Source organism: Marmota flaviventris, chromosome 7, assembly GCF_047511675.1.
Source record: "Marmota flaviventris isolate mMarFla1 chromosome 7, mMarFla1.hap1, whole genome shotgun sequence".
Classification (NCBI taxonomy): Eukaryota; Metazoa; Chordata; class Mammalia; order Rodentia; family Sciuridae; genus Marmota; species Marmota flaviventris.
In genome coordinates this window covers 67,069,828-67,093,185 of record NC_092504.1, presented here as the reverse complement: position 1 = coordinate 67,093,185, position 23,358 = coordinate 67,069,828, and the positions used below count along the sequence as shown (strand labels likewise).

Below are 23,358 nucleotides of genomic sequence, written 5' to 3'. Positions count from 1 at the left end.
TTCCTCTTGCTCTGTTCTCCTGAAGCAGGCATAAATCACAGAAAGAATTATCTTAGTCCAATTTTTTGCTATTATAACAGAATACTACAGATTGAGTAATTTATAAATATACGTGTGTGTGTGTGTGTGTGTGTGTGCATGTGTGTGTTTTCCCCCTCACAATTTTGGAGGCTAGAAAGTGCAACATGAAAGGCCCTATCCAGAGGCAGTCTTCTTGCTACTCCTGCATGGTGAAATGTATCACATGGTGAGGAACTGTGCACAGAGACAGGGAGAACAGAGACATGAAATCAGGCTGAACTCATCAGGAACTCACGTGAGATAAGAGCATTAATCTTACTCATGGGAAGGATAGCATCTTCAACAAATGGTGCTGGGAAAACTAGAAATCCATATGCAACAAAATGAAACTGAATCCCTTTCTCTCGCCATGCACAAAAGTTAATTCAAAATGGATCAAGGAGCTTGATATCAAATCAGAGACACGCCATCTGATAGAAGAAAAAGTTGGCTACGATCTACATACTGTGGGGTTGGGCTCCAAATTCCTCAATAGGACACCCATAGCACAAAAGTTAATAACTAGAATCAACAAATGGGACTTACTCAAACTAAAAAGTTTTTTCTCAGCAAAAGAAACAATAAGAGAGGTAAATAGAGAGCCTACATCCTGGGAACAAATCTTTACTCCTCACACTTCAGATAGAGCCCTAATATCCAGAGTATACAAAGAACTCAAAAAATTAGACAATAAGAGAACAAACAACCCAATCAACAAATGGGCCAAGGACCTGAACAGACACTTCTCAGAGGAGGACATACAATCGATCAACAAGTACATGAAAAAATGCTCACCATCTCTAGCTGTCAGAGAAATGCAAATCAAAACCACCCTAAGATACCATCTCACTCCAGTTAGATTGGCAGCCATTATGAAGTCAAACAACAACAAGTGCTGGCGAGGATGTGGGGAAAAGGGTACACTTGTACATTGCTGGTGGGACTGCAAATTGGTGCAGCCAATTTGGAAAGCAGTATGGAGATTTCTTGGAAAGCTGGGAATGGAACCACCATTTGACCCAGCTATTCCCCTTCTTGGTCTATTCCCTAAAGACCTAAAAAGAGCATGCTACAGGGACACTGCTACATCGATGTTCATAGCAGCACAATTCACAATAGCTAGACTGTGGAACCAACCTAGATGCCCTTCAATGGATGAATGGATAAAAAAAAATGTGGCATTTATACACAATGGAGTATTACTCTGCATTAAAAAATGACAAAATCATAGAATTTACAGGGAAATGGATGGCATTAGAGCAGATTATGCTAAGTGAAGCTAGCCAATCCCTAAAAATCAAATGCCAAATGTCTTCTTTGATATAAGGAGAGTAACTAAGAACAGAGTAGGGTTGAAGAGCATGAGAAGAAGATTAACAGTAAACAGGGATGAGAGGTGGGAGGGAAAGGGAGAGAGAAGGGAAATTGCATGGAAATGGAAGGAGACCCTCAGAGTTATACAAAAGTACATACAAGAGGAAGTGAGGGGAAGGGGAAAAATAATACAAGGGGGACAAATGAATGTCAGTAGAGGGGGCAGAGAGAGAAGAGGGGAGGGGAGGGGAGGGGAGGGGGGATAGTAGAGGATAGGAAAGGCAGCAGAACACAACAGACACTAGTATGGCAATATGTAAATCAATGGATGTGTAACTGATGTGATTCTGCAATCTGTATATGGGGTAAAAATGGGAGCTCATAACCCACTTGAATCAAATTGTGAAATATGATATATCAAGAACTATGTAATGTTTTGAACAGCCAACAATAAAAAATTTAAAAAAAAAATCTTACTCATGAAGAAATCTGCCCTCATGACCTAATCACATCTTAAAGGTCCCGCCTTTTAATACCATCAAAGTAGCAAATTTCAACATGAGTTTTGAAAGGGACACTAAAACCAAAGCACAATCCTAGACTGAAGCTCGCGACAAAATTTGTGAGTACCTCCCAACAATGAATACTTAGATTTTGGACTAGATAATTTCCAACTGAGAGAAGGAGGTGCCCATCACTGACCTAACCAACTCCAAGTTAACTGCAGTTAACTTGGATTCTAGCAATCACAGATCTGATTGATAAGTATATTTATGATGTGGGACCAAAACTACCCTACAACAGTTATCCTCACAGAACAGATCTCCCCATGATGAGATTGTTCCTCTAAGACAGAACTGAGGCTAGCTCCTAAAGCAGTAGCAATCAAGTTACGATGGGAACTGAATTGCCCCCTTGAGTGATGATGACCTTCCCAGAGCTTTAGTCCTGAGATATTGATCAATCAGACCATAGTCTGATCAGAATGAGTTACTCTGCCAGTCCAAGTAAACCTCCCAGCCATACAAACCCCCAGACCTTGCCTTTGTTTTCATTTTCTATGAAACCTCAGTTTTTGTGAGCCCCTTGAAGATAGATCTTTGTCACTGTATTGCCATCTGTTCTTCCTGGTGTGGCCACACTGATTAAAACTTTACCACTGGTTATCTTTGATTAGCAAATTGGAGTGTGTGGGCAAGACTGATCTGTTGGGACCACTAGAGCCAGGGATTTTGTTCTAGGATTGTTACAGTTCAGATATAAGGTGTCTTCCAAAAACATATGTGTGAGACAATGCAAGGATATTCAGAGGTAAAATAATTAGGTTATGAGAAGTCTAATCTAATCAATAGCATTAATCAACTGTATGGATTAAATATGTAACTATAGGCAGGTGAGTGTGGCTGGAGGAGACAGGTCACTGGGGGCATGCCTCTGAGGTTTATATTTTGTCCCTCATGAGTAGAGCTCTCTCTACTTCCTGATTGTCTTATCCTGAACTGCTTTCCTCCTCTGTTCTGTCTCATCTTGGGCCCAGAGTAATGAACTCAGTTGTCTATAGACTAAGACCTCTGAAATTGTGAGCCCCAAACGAACTTTTCCTTCTCGCTGTTTTTCTTGTCAGGTCTTTTTGTCACAGTGGAAAAAAAAAAACTAACTAAAATGAGAACTCTGGTAACAGTAGTACCAGCTTGCTATCAGATATTAATTTAAATTATCCCTAATGGCTGAAGGAGACAAAATATCAAAACCCAAAATACTCACACTGTCTTGGGTGGTATGAGAGAATCACTCTTAATAGAGGATGGTGTCCAGAATAGTGTCATAATAAAGTAGAAATGGCTTACTCAGAAACATGTGAAGAAAAGATACTCATGACATGCAGGAAGCCTCTTTTCTCTAAGACTGACTCTGGAACCCCTTTGTTCCAACCTTATTGATGTCTGTTTATTCACCCCATTTATTTTTTTCTAATTTTAAATAATTCTTTCTTTATTGCAGTGCTGGGGATTGAATTCAGAGCCTTGTGCATATTAGGCAAGTGTGCTGCTGCTGAGCTACACCTCCAGACTAGCATCTCATTTCTTAATAACCATCTAAGCATTTTCACCCTACTGGTATATCTACATTCTCTCTTCTGGTTTTCCCCATTTTCTTGATAATCAATTTAATGTTTTTATCAGCCTCTGTAAGACCCATGAGGGGAAGATAAGACAGCCAATTTGATAAGGCTTTTCAGGATATTACTCAGTTTTGATCTTTGGTTGATTTTGTGACCCATTGTTTCAAGTTTAATGGTTGTTTTTGTTTTCGTTTGATACTGGATGTTAAACTCAGGGGTGCCTTACCATTGAGCTACATCCCCAGTCCTTTTTTATTTTTTGAGACAGGGTTTTGCTAAGTTGCTTAAGGTCTCGCTAAGTTGCTGAAGCTGGGTTTTGAACTTCTTTTTTTTTTTTTTATTGGTTGTTCAAAACATTACAAAGCTCTTGACATATCATATTTCATACATTAGATTCAAATGGGTTATGAACTCCCATTTTTACCCCAAATACAGATTGCAGAATCACATCGGTTACACATCCACATTTTTACATAATGCCATATTAGTAACTGTTGTATTCTGCTACCTTTCCTATCCTCTAATATGCCCCCTCCCCTCCCCTCCCATCTTCTCTCTCTACCCCATCTACTGTAATTCATTTCTCTCCTTGTTTTTTTTCCATTCCCCTCACAACCTCTTATATGTAATTTTGTATAACAATGAGGGTCTCCTTCCATTTCCATGCAATTTCCCTTTTCTATCCCTTTCCCTCCCACCTCATGTGTCTGTTTAATGTTAATCTTTTCCTCCTGCTCCTCCTCCCTGCTCTGTTCTTAGTTGCTCTCATTATATCAAAGAAGACATTTGGCATTTGTTTTTTAGGGATTGGCTAACTTCACTTAGCATAATCTGCTCTAATGCCATCCATTTCCCTGCAAATGCCATGATTTTGTCATTTTTTAGTGCAGAGTAATACTCCATTGTGTATAAATGCCACATTTTTTTAATCCATTCATCTATTGAAGGGCATCTGGGTTGGTTCCACCGTCTAGCTATTGTGAATTGTGCTGCTATGAACATCGATGTGGCAGTATCCCTGTAGTACGCTCTTTTAAGGTCTTCAGGGAATAATCCAAGAAGGGCAATAGCTGGGTCAAATGGTGGTTCCATTCCCAGATTTCCCAGGAATCTCCATACTGCTTTCCAAATTGGCCGCACCAATTTGCAGTCCCACCAGCAATGTACAAGAGTACCCTTTTCCCCACATCCTCGCCAGCACTTGTTGTTGTTTGACTTCATAATGGCTGCCAATCTTACTGGAGTGAGATGGTATCTTAGGGTGGTTTTGATTTGCATTTCTCTGACTGCTAGAGATGGTGAGCATTTTTTCATGTACTTGTTGATTGATTGTATGTCCTCCTCTGAGAAGTGTCTGTTCAGGTCCTTGGCCCATTTGTTGATTGGGTTATTTTGTTATCCTATTGTTTAATTTTTTGAGTTGTTTGTATACTCTGGATATTAGGGCTCTATATGAAGTGTGAGGAGTAAAAATTTGTTCCCATGATGTAGGCTCCCAACTTCTGATCCTCCTGAACTCAGCCTCCTCAGTTGCTGAGATTACAGGAGTGTACCACCACACCCAGCACCACACCCAGCTGGTTGGTTGTTTTTTTTCTTTAGTTGTAGTTCTTTATGTATATTTTGGATATTAATCTCTTATCAGATATATGATTTTCAAATATTTTATCTTATTCTATGGGTTGACTTCCTCCCCCCCCCCCCCCCCGCCTCTCTCACTACTGGGGAGATTGAACAGGTACTCTTTAACACTGATCTACACCTCCAGCCCTTTTTATTTATTTATTTTAATTAATATTTTTGTGTGATGCTAGGGATTGAACACAGGGCCTTGTACATGCAAAGCAAGCACTCTACCAACTAAGCTATATCCTTAGCCCCCTGTTTATTTTTATTTTGATACAGGGTTTCTCTAAGTTGCCTAGGCTGGCCTCAAACTTGCAATCCCCCTGCCTTAGCCTCCCAAGTCACTAAGACCACAGGCATGTGTAACATCTCACTCCCTCCAAGTATACTTTGATATACAAAAGAGTTCCATTTTGTTGATGGACTCCTTGTCCATTTCTTCTTTCATCATCTATGCCATTGCTATCATATTCAAGAAGTCATTGCCAAATCCAATGTCATGGAGATTTTTTCCCTATATTTTCTTCTAAGAACTTTGCAATTTTAGCTCTTGCATGTAGATCTTTGATCTACTTTGAGCTAATTGTATACAATGTAAGGTAAAGATCTAACTTCTTTTTTTTTTTTTAACATTTGTTGAAAAGACTATCCTTTCCCCCATTGAATGGTCTTGGTACTCTTGTCAAAGATCTTTTAACTATGTACACTGGTAATTCCAGCAAGCAGGGAAGCTGGGGCAAGAGGATCACAATTTTGAGGCCACCTAGGCAATTTAATGAGACCCTGTCCCAAAATTTTAAAAAATTAAAAAGACTCTGGGATCTAGCTCAATGGTAGAGTGCTGCCTAGTATGTGCAAGGCCTTGAGTTCAATCCCCAGTACTGAAAAAACAAAAACATCATTTGACCATATTTTTTGGGACTTATTCCATACCTTGTCATAGGTTTTATTTTATTTTTAATCCTTTATAACATTAGTGCCCACGAAACACAAATGTAGAAAAATCTTTTTTTTCTATCAACTGTGTTTCTGTTGAAACAGAGGCACAAAATTTAATTTTATGGAATATATAACCACTCAGTGTTACTCAGCTAAACATGGCTGTAGCACAACAAACCCCAGAAATGTGCAATACTACTTCAACCCAGAAGTCCTATATTTTGCCAGCTTTCAGTCATTAAAAAAAATACATAATTTTCGTATCTATATATATAAACATGGGTGTGTAAATATATTTTTCAATCCCGGGTCTTCCCACCCACTTTAATATTTAATCAAATGATCCAGCACAGTATGATCATGCTTATCAAACAAGCAAGCAAATAAACCGAAGAACCACACCAAACATACACACAACTCCATATGAAATCATTGGAACATTCTAGAACCAACAATCCCAGAAATGGCTGTTAGTATTCTAGGAGTTTCAATAGGTGAAGCGCAGTGTAATGCAGTTTGAAAACTACAAAGGTGTGCTATTATAATGTTGCTAAGAAATTCTTATTCTTGTAACCATTATTTCTCTTGACCCTGTCGACATTGTTCATTTTCATGATTTTGCATATATTCCACGTGTTGCTCTGCAGCACCTGGCCCCTGAAACCTGCTCCCACTCTCTGCAGGGTTACCCCTTCGGAGCCCACAGCTGCGCGAGGTTGCCAGTATAAACCAAGGAAGCACCCCGCAACAGCCGCCTCGCCAACAGGGGGCGCGCCTCCCTCCGCAGAATGCCTGGAGGCCCTAGCCCGGGCTCCCGGCCCCGCCTCCACTTCAGCCCCGCCCTCGCCGCCGAGCCGCGTCCGGGTCCGCGCCCCGCCCCCCGCGCGGGTCGTCTCGGTAGCGCTGCGACGGCGGCATGGAGGGCGAGAGCACGTCGGCGGTGCTCTCCGGCTTTGTGCTCGGCGCGCTCTCCTTCCAGCACCTCAACACCGACTCGGACACGGTGAGCCGGGCGCGCAGCCTCCCTCCCTCACCGCGCCGCGGCCGGACCCCCGCCCGGGGACTCTCCCTGCGCCGCCGGGCCGCCTCTTCCCTCGCGGACCAGGAGGTGCCTCCTGCCCGACGAGCCTTTCCCAAGAGTAGCCCTCCCAGGCCTAACCCCTGCTCCCCTTCCCCGGCCCGAATGCCCCACACGCCCCAGTCTCATTCATCAGTCTCCCTTTTTCCTGGCCAAACTTGGGCGCGAACGGATAGAAAGTTCATCTCGTGCTCCGCTACCGCTTGGGAGGCAGCAGGTTAACTTTCCGTTTCGCCTGACTACCCGTGATCGATTGCAAAGACAACCGTGGACTTTTTCATGCCGGGCAGCTCCTATGGTAGGAAGGTGAAGGAGTAAAAATAGGTGTTGCATCCAGTGTCTGTTTTTCGGCAAATCCTAGTGAATGAAAAAAAAACCTTAATTTGATGTATCAAATACCTGATTTGTTTGCACGTGCCATCAAGTTTCTTAAAATTATAAGGTTTCTATTTACTTTTCTGATACTTTTGGTTATAACTTAACCACAAATTTCCCCCAAATATTAAACATTTAAACGTTTTGCCTAGCTTCAAAACCACTGGATGAAATTAAAAAGTGAAGTTTTAAAAAAAATATAGTGCCTATTTTCTAAAAATTTATTAAATGAACAAGTCACAGTAAAATTCTTGTAAATTACGGTACCTTCTTGTCAGACAGCGGTTTTTCAGATCTTTTAACTAAATTCTTTAAATGGTGGTTTTTTAAAGATAGACTTAAGTTATTCTTGCTGCACATTTCTTAGTTTTTGTTTTCGAAGTACCAAAGTCAAGAACACTGGAGTGTACAGTTCTGGGGTTTTTTTCACCTTGATTCAAGTGAAAACATTGTAGAAACATTCCTTTAGCGCTTTTTATCCTTTGATGAAATGGGGGGGGGGGATATTATTATTATTACGTATTATTAACCAGTTTTTAAAAAGGTAAAATTTCATTACCAAGCACACTAGGTCTATTTTTGGTACTGGGGTTTCAACTGAGGGGTGGTTTACCATTGTGCAACATCCCTAGCCCTTTTTATTTTTTGAGAGGGTGTCTCAAGTTAAGTTGCTGAGGCTGACCTGAATTTAAGATTCTCCTACCTTACCCTCCAGAGCGGCTGGGTCACCCTGCCTGGCCACACTTGGTCTTTAAATGCACCTAAAGGAATATTTGAATAATCTGAACCAGGACAAATTCACCACTGCTGTGAGGATATACCTGTAGTTTCACAACGAATCAGGCCTACAGGACCCCTTTTAGAAAGCAGACTCAAATTGAATTCCAAAATCTTTAATCTTTCATATTTTGTACATTCTTCCCCATTTTGTACAATTTTAAATCTGAAAACACTTTCATTGTGTCATAGTTTAGAAACCTCCACTGACTCCTAGAAGCACTTCTTAAATCCAGATTCCCTGGCTAGTCATACTGGATGTTTTATTATTGGCTCCACTTAAGTTTGCCTCTGTTTCAAGGCAAACTGTTCTACTAGTGTGTGCTTATTTTTGGCTTTAAGCCTTTTATGCTTTCCGGTGTGCTAAGTGCTTCAAGCTCTGCCTACACAAATTATCAACTTCATTCTCACCTCTTCCACAGGGCCTTCTCCAGTTATTTCCGTCTATGTTAATCTCTTCCCCCTTTATAAAATCACAGTGGTGTTTATAATCTCTTCTCATTTTTTTCTTCTAATTCTTATTTAACTGGTCATGTTTTCCAATTAAACTGGAAGCACCTTAGGTTTTTATGTGTCCCCTAGTAGCACACACATGTATACACTGTAAAATACTGGGAAATATGAATTATTTAAGAGACTGGACAGTAATTCTATCAATGTATTCCAAATTCTGCTTCTTTTTATTTTATAGGAAGGTTTTCTCCTTGGGGAAGTGAAAGGTGAAGCCAAGAATAGCATTACTGACTCCCAAATGGATGATGTTGAAGTTGTTTATACAATTGGTGAGTTACATACTTCTGTCTATTTTTGATAGTTTATGATGAAAGGGATCAGCATAAGTAATTACTTTTAAATTGTTAAAAAAAAAATACACTGATTTTTAAAAGCAGAATTTTTAAAATACATTGCACTCATCTTCAATTAAAATTATGGCCATGGACTGAAACAATGTGAAATATAGGAAGCAAATAAAATTGCTGCAGGGAAACTAAGAGGAAACAGCTGCTGTTTCCTAAAGGAAAAAAAAGATAAGGGAGCTTTAAAATATATAGGAAGTCTTCTGATTACCTAACATATACAGTTTTTAATAAGGAGATGTGTGTGTGTGTGTGTGTGTGTGTGTGTGCGCGCGCGCGCACGCGCGCACATTTTCTTCCTTTTTTTTATTACTGGGTGTTGAACCCGATTGTGCTTAATCACTAAGTTAAGTCCCCAGCCCTTTTTATTTTGAGATAGGGTTTTACTAAGTTACTTAGTTAGGGCCTCCATGAGTTGCTAAGGTTGGTTTTGAACTTGCGATCATCTTGCTTCAGCCTCCTGAGCTGCTAGGATTACAGGCATGTGCCACTGTGGCTAGTAGGATATATATTTCTTTTTTAAAACAAAATAGTATTGTACTTTATAACAGGTTTGACATCATGACATATTTTGTCATGACTGATATCTCTATCATTTTTCATAACTGCAATATATTCCACTATGACCTTTCTGTGATTTAAGCAGACCTTTAAATAAATTATAATCAGCTATTTCCATTTTTTATTATAGATTACACTACAATGAATATTCTTGTACATAAACATTTGACTTTATTATCAATTCCTCGATATTATTATGCTGTTACAGGGTAAAAAACTTTTTTTTTTTAATGGCATGAGGATTTTGCTCTGGTGCCTAGGCTGGCCTCAAATTACTGGACTCTAGTCATCCTCCTACTTCAACTGGGACTGCTTGGCAAGCTGATATAATTTGCCTTGTATATAACTTTTCATTCTTCCTAATGGTTATAACTGTCCCATTGTGTGGACACAACATAACTTTTAACTACTATGAATAAGTTTCTGTTTATTAATACAATATTACAGTGAATATTTTATATATCTTTGTGCCCTTGTCTCTCTGAAAACCAAATTCATATAGGTAGACTAGCTAATAGTACTTTGGAAAATTTACTGCATTTTAGACTCCTCCGCAGTCTATAATAATGCTTGTGTCTCCATATTCAGGCTAACATGAAATATTATAAGTTCTTTTAATCTTTGCCAATTTGATAAATTTTTTTTTTTAGAAGTTAAGGTACTTTTTTTAGAAATATTTTTTAGTTGTCAATGGAGCTTTATTTTGTTTATTTATATGTGGTGCTGAGAATCAAACCTAGTGCTTTACACATTCTAGGCAAGCGCTCTACTACTGAGCCATAACTCCAGCCCCAATCTGATAAATTTTTTAAAAAGTAGTTTGCTTTTTTTCTTTTTGGTGTTGCTGGACATAGAACCCAAAACCTAGAGCGCTGAGCTACTGTTAATTTGTATTTCTTGAGTACAAAAGAAGTTAAATATTCCTGGTTTTTACTTTTTCTTTTTAGCCTTTGAAAAGCACAGACCTGTTCTATTCTTTGACTATATTTCTACTGGCTATGTTACTTTAATTGATTTGTATAACATTTTAATAATGGCCTTTTGTCATGTGCTATACACATGTTTATACAGGTTGTTATTTTGTTTGGTGCTGGGGATTGAACCTTAGGCATACTAAGTATACACTTCCCACTGAGCTACACCACCAGCCCAAGCAGTCTGTAATTTAACTTTGTTGATTTTTTTTCTTATTGCTAGTCAGACACTTGGAGTTTTAAAAGCAAGATTTAGAGCATTTTTCCCCTAACTGGAATTAGCATGCCACCCAAAGAATGTAACACATTTAGAAAAATTTAATTAAGCAAACATTTCTTGACCAACTACACTGTGTACACAGGTACTTTGCTAAGCTTTAAGGTATTTGGTCAAATTATTTTAAAAGATTACTTTAACACAGATGGAGAATAGATGAAAATCCAAGATAGACAAATTACTGCCTCACATTGGTCATAAGATGTTCATCATTTTTACACTTTTCTTTCTTAGTTTAACATTGCTATTGACAGAATAAAATTTGCCTCTTAAAAGATATTAGGGTCTGTTTTTGTTTTCTTTAGTTTGTAGCTAACACAGACAAAAGTTTTATGAAATAACTACTTAAAACAAGATATTTCTATTTGACAGATATTTTTAACAGTTGGTGTAAATTTAGAGCATGACCTTTTTAGTACACAATGAAAATATTGCAACTTTAAACTTATATTTTGTACTGTATTTATTAAATCATTATTTGAGGGAATATGGCATTGTGGTTCCCAGGGAAACTCTAGGTTTGAATTTTGGCTCTATCACTGGCTTGAGGAACCACTTCATCTCTCGCTTTTTTTTTGGTCCTGGGGATTGAACCTAGGAGTGGTAAAACCTAGTTTTACCACTATACCTCCCCAGTTCCACCCCCACTTTTTAATTTTGAGACAGTATGTCAATAAGTTGCTGAGGCTGGTCGATTTGCAATCCTCTTACCTCAGCCTCCACAGTTGCTGGGAATAAGGTGTGCACCACCATGCTCAGCCTATTCCATCATTTTTGAAAGGGAAAGAATGATGGCATCTGACTTGTGAAGATTAAATGAGATAATACTAAAGTACTTCCTGGCATGAAGTAAATGCTTGGAAGTGATTATTTAATTAATCATAACCAAAAATTCAGTATAATTGTGCTAAGAGTATCATATCTTGCTGAGTTTCAGTCCAAGTATTAGTGTAATTTGGATTTCCCTCATTATACAACCCATTTATTCATCCCTTTTTCCCCCTAGACATTCAGAAATATATTCCATGCTACCGGCTTTTTAGGTGAGTAATAGTACTAGTAAGAGCAAGTAAACCATACATTGCAAAAGTTCATTCTCTGCAAGTGAAATAAGTTTTAAAACTAATGTAGTATTTTAGTTACCAATTATACTATGAAGGTTTTGTTGTTGTTGTGTTAATACCTGAAAATTCACTTGTGCATTGTCAACCCTGTTTATAGTTCTTTCTCTATTATATTACTGACTTTAGCTGGTCTCTGCTGCCTCTTGCAAGTACCAGTTTACCTTGACAATTGCTTTTCCATCTCACAACCAGTCACCTTTTTGCAACTTCATTGCATATTATAAGCTCACTCACTGGCATGTTCTTGTAAACTGATGGCAGACTTTCTTTTTAACCCTTTGATTCTAGTTTATTTTAGCAACTGTTTCCTCATTGATATTTTTTAGTGTTATATTATTTATCTAACCTGTTTCCTGTTGCTTTTTTAATGTGAAAGCTTGTGATTTTAGTCCTACAGATAATAATAGAACCATTAGCTCTAATATACTGTATTTTTTTAAAAAAACTTATTGAGGTATAACATACACACGGAAAAGTAGAAAATAAATGAATTTTCACAAAGAAAACACATGTAACCATAATTTTAATGTAGTAGCTTTACGATTTACTTAAACTACATGAGAAGAAGCATTATTATTGTATAGTCACACCGTCTATATACACATCTCTAAGAATGTGTAAAATTTACAGTAGAGTTCATGGCTAAAATAAGAAAGATCTATGCCAGGGATGTGGCAGAAAAAGGGGCTAAGTGTGGTCTTAAAAACCGATGTACCAGAGATAGGGATATAGCTCAGTTGGTAGAATGCTTGCCTCACATGCACAATGCCCTGGGTTCAATCCCCAGCACAATCAATCAATCAATCAATCAATCAATCAAACTGATATACCAGAAAAAAATTACCTTATGAAGTGCTTTAATGTACAATTGACATTCAAAATATCTGCTGATTAAATGAGAAAGGACTTCTTTAAGGAACCCAATGGACCAGTAAAGAGAGAGAGTAAAAAAGTGATTCAGTTTCATTTGGCAGCTCTATTATCATCAGACCAACTGAGCTGAAGAAACCATCTAATCCAGTAATGCCTGAACCTTTTTGCAGCTACCAAAATTAAGGGACGGGTGCATAGGAGAGCCATTTGAAATACTTGTTCCTCAAAAGATTTTATACATGTCATTTTCATTTTAAAACAAAGAGGCATAAAAAGTTCACGGTTTAATGAAGGCCAAAGAACTAATTAATTGTAGAGTAAAAACTAAAAGAAACAGGATTATTTCTTCTTCTTCTTCTTCTTTTTTTTTTCAGTGCTGGGGATGAAATCCAGGGTTTGTGCATGCTAGACAAGTGCTCTACCACTGAGCTACATCCCCAGCCCTTTTTATTTCTTGAGACCAAGTCTCCCTAAGATGTCAGGCTGGCCTTGAACTTGTGAGCCTCCTGCTTCAGCTTCCTGTATAGCTGGGATTACAGGCATGTGCCACACTATCTGGCTTATTAAAATAGTTTTTTTTTGTTTGTTTGTTGGTACTAGGAACTGAACTCAGGGACTCTCAACCATTAAGCCACATCTCGAACCCTATTTTGTATTTTATTTAGAGACAGGGTCTCACTGAGTTGCTTAGTGCCTCACTTTTGCTGAGGCTGGCAATGAACTCATGATCCTTCTGCCTCAGCCTCCCAAGCCACTGAGATTACAGGCGTGCACCACCGTGTCTGACTTAAAATGTTTTTAATGGGAAAATTTTCAACTCTTTTAAAAACATATTGCCTATTAAGTTACATTTTTTTCAGCTTTTTGTAACTGAACATTTTCAGTGTATGCTTTGGAAGTGCCCAATAAAAGCCTGTTATAATTCATATTATTTATATAGGATTTTGTGTAACATTTTATCATCATAGAAAATATTGTTGATCTCAATGCTAAAAGGAAGGAAATAATTTGCGATCTCATAGGAAGGGAAAGAAAGTCAGAAGCAAATGTTTTAGAATCCTAAATTTAGGATTATCTTCTGATTCTTGGACATTCCAATTACATAATAAAGACCACTGAACTTAACCAAAATCTATTCCTTTCCCCCACCTCTCCCAAAAACCCAACCATGTCCTAAAACAATAATTGAAATCAGCAATAAATTGTTCTTTTGTTAATGTGCTTCAATACTCAGTATGCATTCTTTCATACATATCAATAACTGTAAAAAAATTAATAAGTAAAACCAAATTAATTGTGAACTGGCTATATGAACTTTCTAATACCTGTATTTAATGGATAGTTTGTTTCGTTTTAGGTTAATAAAATATATGATATGCAAACTTATCTCTTGAAGTTTCTCCACTCCTTTTCCTTTCACTGCTTATGGACCTCATGTTTCTATCATTTTAAGTCTGTTAATTTGTGAATTTTCTCTACTATTTTACTTTAGGACTTCCATCTGACAGGCAAGTAGGTATTGATTTTGGTTGGGTAGTTTGAGTTAAGAGTAACTAAAATTTAAAACATTAATAAAAGTATCCAACTTCTACCTTATTTGAAATGTCTTTGTGACTTTTACAGCTTTTATAATTCTTCAGGTGAAGTAAATGAGCATGCACTGAAGAAAATATTTTCAAGTGTCAAAAAGGTATTCATGGTTTACCTTTTATTTTTGGTATTATATGCATTATTTTCAGTTCTTGAAAACAGTATTTTGACACAAATTTTAAGCAATATTTGTCTTCACAGTATCCAGTAAAGCAGATAAGAAAAAGCTTGCTCTTCCCAAAAATTCAGAGAAGTTGCTTTGAATACAAAACTAATGGTTAAAAGTATTTATCTTGTTCCCATCCTTCCCTTGACTACTCTAATTAACACTTAATACTGATTTCTTCTCTTCTATATTTCCCTATCCCGGTATGATTTATTCTAGGACGTAATCCATTTCTGTTATTTTATTTAGCTGTGGGTTTTTTTTTTTTTTAATACAGGGTACAGGGTCTTGCTATGTTTCCCAGGTTGGTCTCAAATCCTTGGGCTCAAGTGATCCTCCAAACTCAGCCTCCTAAGTAGCTGTGACTTCAGGCACTTGCCAGTACACCTAGCTTTGCAGTTAACTATTTTTATACCACAGGGACAACTTCCTATAGAGCACTTAATTTGAATTCTCCACAGCTTGCTTCAGGTTCAGTTAAAAGTTGTTAGACAGTCAAAATGGATTATTTTTCCCCAATGCAAAATTTTCTCAAGTTAATAATTTTTCCCCCTTAAAGTTTGTATCTTTGACTTGAGAAGAAAAACAGAAGTATCATTCAAAAAGCATCCTTAGTTGAAAATGCTTGGGCTTTTTTCACAGTTACATTTGAGTATTTAAAAAAATGTCCCTGCAAAAATGTTTTAGGTTTAAAAAAACAGAAGCAATTTTAGTTTAAAAGTACAAATGTCAAATTTAGTTGTTGAAACTGTCACAGATTTCTATGAATCATGGTGATTATTTTTCTCTTTGTTCCGATTACTAAGTTTTCAGTAAATCAATTATTTTTCTGATTAAAAAATGACTTAGTGATACTAACAACACATTTGTTTAGCATGTTATGTTTATAAAACTCGACTTAGTCATCTTGAATTTAACTTTTGGGGCTATGTGATAATCATTCTCGTTTAAATTTCAGGTAGAAGCTAAGGAATCAACTAAGCTTATTTAATAAACTAAATATCAATACAGATAACTAACTGTTTTGAGGGGAGTGACTATCCATTAAGTGAAACAATGGCATTAATATTTTTTATGTGTATTTACTAAAGATTAAGATTGCACAGGCCTGGGGTTGTGGCTCAGTGGTAAAGCACTTGCCTGGCATGTGTGAGACCCTGGGTTCCATCCTCAGCACCACATATAAATAAATAAATTATTTTAAAATAAAGATCCATTGACAACTAAAAAAAAATTTTAAAAAAATAGATTGCAATATAGCACATGCCCTAAATAGACTAGTGTAAGTGAAGAATTATTTTCTCCCTTTAATCTACATTGATCAAAATTGTGTCCTTTTAACTGAATAGAAAATAAACTATAAAACAGTTTGCATACTTTGCAAAGGTAAAGTATATAACCAAGTGAATTCTTTGTTTACCTGTGACTCAAATCTTACTATTAAGAAAGTCATTTTAAAAGCCTGGCAAGGTGGTGCATGCCTATAATTCCAGCTACTAGGGAGACTGAGGTAGGAAGATCACAAGTGAGGCCAATTTTGGGCAACTTAGCAAGACCATGTCTTAGAACAAAAAGGACTGGGGACATGTAGTTCAGTGGTAGAACACTTGCCTAGCATGTATAAAGCCCTGGGTTAAAACACTAGTATGGAAAAAACAAAGTCCATTATAAGACTCAGTTTTATTGCTAAATTATATTAAGACATGCAATAATAATTATAATCATTAAGATATGTATTTAATTTTTTTCTGTTATTTTTTTTCAGACTGTGGTAGGTTGGTACAAATTCCGTCGACATTCAGATCAGATCATGACATTTAGAGAGAGACTGCTTCACAAAAACTTACAGAAGCACCTTTCAAGCCAAGAACTTGTTTTTCTGCTGTTAACACCAAGTATAATAACGGAAAGCTGTTCTACTCATCGGCTGGAACATGCTTTATATAAACCTCAAAAAGGGTAAATGTTAGTTGGTCATTGGCTATTTTAAGTTAATAGGAAAAAAAACTAATATTTTTATAGTACTTTTGGCAATTTATAAAGTTTTCATACAGTGTTGTATTACATTGTCACAACAACTCTCTGAAGTGATCTTACCCATCTGTTAATTACAGATGAGAAAATGAAAGTCAAATAAGGAAATCAGAAACTAAGTGCAGAATGATGAATTGCTGTTATTTACTATGTGAGGTAGAAAAATAATTGTTGTAGATATTGGTTAATTAGGATATCATGTAGAACTTAAGCCTGGGTACTTGTGCAGCTTTTTTGTAACCTTCTTCAAAGAAGCAAGGTAGTTTTTGATGGTCTACCAAAACGAGTCTAACAGGAATTCCCCTTCATTCTATAAACATTTGCATTGAACATAAGAATTAGGATAAAGAGTACCAATTAAGATAAAATTTATTGTTCATGGAAGATAGGATAAATCTCAGACTTAATACCGTAAGGTTATCTGAAATGCTTGGGACCAGATTGGACTAAACATGTATCAGATTTTGAAATATTTGCAGATATCTAGGAAATGAGACTGAAGTCTAAACACAAAATTCATTTATACCTTATACATAGTCTGAAGATGATTTTATACAGTATTTTTATTGCTCCTGTGTTTTGAGTGGGAACTGAGGAGAAGTATAGAATTTCCCTTGTGGAAGGTTTCATATAGGGATTTCATATTTTGGATAAGGGATGCTCAACTCATATTGCCCCCCCCCCCACACACACACACTTTTTTAAATTGCAATGCTGGAGTTTGAACCCATGGCTTCATGCATGCTAAGCAAGCACTCTACAGTAGGCTACATCCCCAGCCAAATTTTCTTTCTTTCTTCTTTTTGTGGTGGTACTAGGATATTAAGAGATTGAGTCTAGGGGTGCTATCACTAATGTACATCCTTAACCATTTTTGTTTGTTTTTGGTACCAGGGATTAAAGCCAAGGGCACTTAACCAACTGAGCCACATTCCCCAGCCCTTTTTATTTTTTATTTTGAGACAAGGTCTCACTAGGTTTCTTAGAACCTCACTAAGTTTTTGAGGCTGGCTTCAAACCTGAGATCCTCCTACCTCAGCTTCCAAACTGTTGGGATTATAGGCGTACACCACCACACCCAGGTCCTGTTGATTTTTTTTTTTTTTTTTTGAGACAGGATATTGCTAAGTGGCCAAGACGTAAACTATTTTTTTCACAAAATTTTCTTATACCATGTTCATTTCACAGCTTTTAAAAACAGGTTGCTTTGTGTTGCTCAAATAAGTAAATTCTATCTTGGTAAACAGTAAGGAACGGGGGACCGTTGTTTAATCTTGTGGAGGTAGTCTATTGTGATGTGTACATGCTATTTTTTCTCTTTATATTTTAAACTTATAAAATTTTATTTCATCAGACTGTTTTATAGGGTCCCTTTAGTGGTTGCCAATCTGGGCATGTCTGAACAGCTGGGTTATAAAACTGTATCAGGTTCCTGTATGTCCACTGGTTTTAGAAGAGCAGTAAAAACACACAGGTAAGATTCCTGAACTGTTTTTCCACTAAACCTACTCTTACTTATTTTTTGAAATTAGGTTTATTACACAAACAGAAGAATAAAAATGAAAGGAAAACTGATAAAATGAATATATTACTCAAGAAAACTAGACTGTTTGGGCAGGGAAGGAGGGGTACCAGGAATTGAAACCAAGGGCACTCAGCCACTGAGCTACAAACCCAGCCCTATTTTGTATTTTATTTAGAAACAGGGTCTCAATGAATTGCTTAGTGCTTAACCATTGCTGAGGCTGGCTTTGAACTCTCGATCCTCCTGTCTCAGCCTCCCAAGCCACTGGTATTACAGGTGTGCACCACTGTGCCTGGTGAAAACTAGACTGTTTTACAGTCTCCAAGTTTCGTTCTACTACTTGTCTATTTACACAAGTTATGTATATTTACCAGAGGAAATTGTAATTTTTCACAGCTCTGAATTTTTTAAAGAAGATGGATCTTTAAAGGAGGTACATAAGATAAATGAAATGTATTCTTCACTACAAGAAGAATTAAAGGTAAGTTAACTAACATCAATCACTTAAAGACTACTTCAGAGTTCATATCAAATGACCACTGAAATTTTTTATGGATAACCTGACTTCAGATTTATATTACATTCCTTTAGTCATAAAGACTGTGATCTTAGTAGTGAATAACAGTTTAATCTTATCCACATTATATCTTGGCTATAGCCATTTATTTTGGAGATGTCACCTTCATTCCAGAATCTATGCTGAAGAATCAGCCCTTATTTGGGACATGTTCTTGTGTCAAAAAGAAAAAAGCCAGAAAGATTGGAAATTCACAACAGCCTTAAAATTTAGCTCAAAATTGCCATGCCATCACATATCAATGGCCAGGGATACATAATCCTTTTACAGGATGAACAGGGAAGCAAATATTTGGTAACAATGCAACTACCATAGCATTGCAGTCTATCTTATTATATCATGTACTTTGAGAAGTAGCATCAATATGGGAATGGAAGTGCAAGAATTTATTGAGCCTGTGAAAGATAAAGGAAAGGGATCAAGATGAACAGCCAAGAAGAGCCTTCAGACTGCAATTTTGCAAAAATCTGAGAAGAAGGGGATAGGACTACAGTTGGTTAGGTAGAACCTCAGATTACAGTGCCATTGTAAGAAAGTTCAGGTAGGCTGATAAGCATAGTTGTTCTACAGGTATGGATTTGCACTGTTCTAGCACCTAGCTCAGTAACTGGCTGGAAACAGCTGTGGCTTAAGCCTAATCCAAAGCTGGTGATGTCCTTAACTATGCTTCCCCCAATTGGATATCTAAGTAATATATGTCCATGGATACCCTACTTGTCAATAGAGCACATTTAAGAGAAAAAGGGTTAGTATACTTTACATACCACTAATATTAATACTGTTTTTAATATGAGGGGGGAAAAAAAGCAGGAATTTTAGAAAGTAGAAACACCCAGATCTCATCATTTAACATAACTATTTTCACTTTGCTATAGTCTCCAGTTTTTCCCCTAATGTATACACACTTTGTAGTTGACAATCATGGCAACAAAAATGTGTTCCGTAAGTTTAAAAAAAAAAATTCCTATATCATTAAACATTTTTCATATTGCTACATATTCTTTATTTTTAATACAGTATATGTACTTTTTAAATTTTTAAATTGTCAGATTTATCATGTAAAACATGTTTTTATACACATTGTGGAATGGAGAAATTGATCTAAATAACAAATGTATTGCCTCACATAATTATTATTTTCATGGTGAGAACACTTAGTATTCACTCCACATTTTTTAAGAACACAATGTATTGTCATTTACTATAGTCTCAAAGTTGTACAATGGATTTCTTTTTCTTTCTTTCCATTTTAGCAGTGCTGAGGATTGAATCCAGAGCCTCATGCATGCTAAGCAAGCACTTTACCACAAAGCCACATCCCCAGCCTTGTACAATAGATTTCTTGATCTTATTCATCCTACCTGCCTGTGACAATTTTTTGTAATATGTCTCTGTCCCCATTTCCCTACAACCACTCCAGCCCTTGGTAATCACTTTTCTATGAAATCAACTTGCTAGCTGGGCATGGTAATACATTCCTAATAATTCCAGCAACTCAGGAGGCTGAGGCAAGAATCACAAGTTTAGACCAGCCAGAGCAACTTAGCAAGACCCTATCTCAAAATGTTCTAGGGATGAAAAAAATAAAGAGGAAGAATCCTGTCATTAGTGACAACATAATCAAGCTGACTTCTTTTTGTTTTTCTTATGGTACTGAGGATTGGGCCCGGGGTGCTCTACCACTGAGCTACATCTCCAGTCTTTTTAAATTTGTTTATTTTGAGATGGGGTCTCACTGAGTTATTATTGATCTTGCCAAGTTGACCAGGCTTGCTTTGAACTTGCAGTCCTCCTGCCTCAGCCTCCTGGGTTGATGAGAATACAGGTGTGTACCACTCTTCTTTTTTTAAGGGTGAATAGTGTTCCATTGTGTATATATTACCACATTTTTTTTTATCCATTCATCAGTCAGTGGACATTTACATTGATTCCATGTCTTGACTATTTGAATCATGCTGGGTAGATATCCTAAAAGTATCCACTGAAACTGGCTTAACTTTTAGCCTATAATTAGAAGTTAATAATATTAAGTTTGATATAATATGAACATGATCTTTATAAAGTTTTGTTGTATATTGAGATATACTCAGGAAGTGGAATTATTCATACTTTTAAAATTGATGATACACAGCCACTTGCTTTTCAAAAGTATTGTCTAATAAGAATTAAAAACTTTCAGTTTCCTTTCATAACATGGAAATAGTCATTTGTCTTTTTTTCAATATGTGCAGGAACTTTGCATCTCAAAATTACATCAGTGAATTAAATATTCCAGTTTATTTCTATTATCAAGGAAATATTTGGTATGATAAATCCATCTCTTAATGAGAAGTTAATATATCTGAAAAGCATTTTACAACCTGTAAAGTACCATACAGAGTTATTATTAAAGTCCTCTAGAAAATAGCAAACTAAAATAAAATTTATAGGAAGTGTACCATTGAGGGTTTTATATTACTTGTGAATCTAGACTGTTATTTCATGATTTGGTGTTTTACCTATCCTATTATTTTACTTTGCAGACTGTATGCAAAAAAGTGGAGCAAAGTGAACGAGAAGTAGAGAAATTAATAAAGGATGTAAACAGATTAAAACAAGAAATTAAAAAAAGGCAACAAGCACAGATTCAGGCAGCACGTAAGTAAAATGTTAACACATCACTACTTTCCTTGCATTTCTCACTGATTGGAATTATGGATGGACCAACTGCGCTCACTGAAGAATATGTCCACTTTGGGATTAAAAGCAGTCATTTTATTAATACTCTTAAATTTTACCAAAAAAAGGAACTAGTACTATAGTAGGTATGCTGTATTTGTTGATATTAAAGCATATAACTTAAAATTTCATTTTCTCCTAGAATATTATGGCATAAAAATAGGAATTTGGGATTATACATGACATTATTCTCACTTTGAATAATTTGATAGAATTGTTGAAGTCTTTTTGACTCTTTTGACAAATAGCTAATTATAAAAGAACATGGAATTTTTATGGAATAAAAAATGTTGATCCTGTTGTTTTCTTTTGTGTAGGAGAGACGAATGTCCAAGAAGACCCTCAGGAGAACATTTTGCTTTGTCAGGCTTTACAGACCTTTTTTCCAGACAGTGAATTTCTTCATTCTTGTGTTATCTCTTTGACCAATAGGCATATTTCTAAAAGTAGGTGTAACACCAACCACCATCTGGATGTGGTTGACAACCTGACCTTAATGGTAGAGTATACCCATACTCCTGAAGCTAGCCCAGCTAGTACACCACCAACAACTAAGCGAAAAGCTATAGACATAGAGGACAGATGGAAAATGAAGAAATCACGATTGTTAAAGAGAGAACACAAACTATCTAAGACAGGTACTGATAGTAGTAACCAAGAAAAAGCATCCACAACCAGTAGCCCAGAAACAGATGAAGAGATTGAGAAAATGAAGGGTTCTGGTGAATATCCACTGTCTCCCACATTTTGATCCTTTTAACCCAAAATAAGACTTTTGATTTGGTCGAAGGGTAAAGACAAATGTTTATTATTTTTATTATATTCAGCTGTTCATAGTAATATGTATTTTGTTTTTACTATGTTCACCTTTTTACAGTACTACATAGATAAGTTCTACTGCATTTATAAAGTACTTCCAAAAATATCAGATGCTTTTATTTATTTATATTTTTGTGGTGCTGGAGATTGAACCCAGGACTTTGCACATACTAGGCAAGTGCTGCACCACTGAGCTACACCCATAGCCCAAGATGTCTTTATTGTAAAATCAAAACTTTTCATCTTGCTTTCACAACTGTTGAGGGAAAGGCCTTAAAAAGGCACATTCTTTTAAACTAGTATGGCTCTTAGAAATGGGAAAAGAGACTATTTTTCACAACATGGGAAGAAGCATAAAGTTCATGTGAAAATTTATATAATCTTTATGTCATTAACCTTATGTAAGTCATTAAGATTTTAGTCCTTATGCAGTGATACAAAGTATATTATTAAACTGGACATGATGGTACACGTGTGTAATCTTAGGTACTTGCTACTCTAAAGGCTGGGGTAGAAAGGTCACTTGTGCACAGAAGTTAGAGGCCATCCAGGGCAACATAGCACTCAAAAGTGTCATGACAGGTACGGTGGCAGTGGTGCACACCTGTAATCCCAGTAGCTTGGGAGTCTGAGGCAGGAAAATGGCAAGTTCAAAGCCAGCCTGAGCAACTTAGGCCCTAAGAAATTTAGTGAGACCCTATCTGTAAATAAAATATAATAAAAAGGCTGAGGGTATGGCTCACTAGTTAAGCACCCCTGGGTTCAATCTCTGGGACAAAAAAAAAAAAAGTGTTTATGTGCAGTTGTATTTATATGTCTTCCATCACATGAAGGCTTTACCACCGGACATCATACTGAATATACACTTTGAACTTTGTACTCCTATTGCTTTTTAGAGACATTACTAAATAGAAAAAAATATATAATCTAGTAACAACTTGAATCTTCTGTGTTAACATGCATTAATTATTT

General features: G+C 36.6%; 1 protein-coding gene across 4 annotated transcripts; it reads left to right on the top strand.

Annotated features, from left to right (window-relative positions):
* Nucleotides 1–6,939: 6,939 nt before the first annotated feature.
* Nucleotides 6,940–23,329, top strand: Abraxas1 (abraxas 1, BRCA1 A complex subunit). Of its 4 annotated transcripts, XM_027939768.3 has the most exons (9): nucleotides 6,940–7,064; nucleotides 8,983–9,073; nucleotides 11,967–12,003; nucleotides 14,581–14,647; nucleotides 16,479–16,672; nucleotides 18,102–18,221; nucleotides 18,669–18,753; nucleotides 21,372–21,486; nucleotides 21,885–23,329. In XM_027939768.3, the coding sequence occupies exons 1-9, from the start codon at nucleotides 6,978–6,980 to the stop codon at nucleotides 22,316–22,318; spliced, it is 1,230 nt and encodes a 409-aa protein (XP_027795569.1). In that variant the 5' UTR covers nucleotides 6,940–6,977; the 3' UTR covers nucleotides 22,319–23,329. The 4 variants fall into 4 exon arrangements, with proteins under 4 accessions (XP_027795569.1, XP_027795570.1, XP_027795571.1 ...); XM_027939769.3 differs by lacking the exons at nucleotides 11,967–12,003; nucleotides 14,581–14,647 and having other exon boundaries at nucleotides 6,978–7,064; XM_027939770.3 differs by lacking the exons at nucleotides 6,940–7,064; nucleotides 11,967–12,003 and having other exon boundaries at nucleotides 8,989–9,073.
* Nucleotides 23,330–23,358: the final 29 nt, after the last annotated feature.

Bases quoted from the DNA above. Each gene is read 5' to 3' on its own strand.
- Abraxas1 (XM_027939768.3), top strand. From the start codon at position 6,978: ATGGAGGGCGAGAGCACGTCGGCGGTGCTCTCCGGCTTTGTGCTCGGC. The intron at 9,074-11,966 runs GTGAGTTACATA...TTTTCCCCCTAG, and splicing joins TGAAGTTGTTTATACAATTG to ACATTCAGAAATATATTCCA. The intron at 14,648-16,478 runs GTATTCATGGTT...ATTTTTTTTCAG, and splicing joins TATTTTCAAGTGTCAAAAAG to ACTGTGGTAGGTTGGTACAA.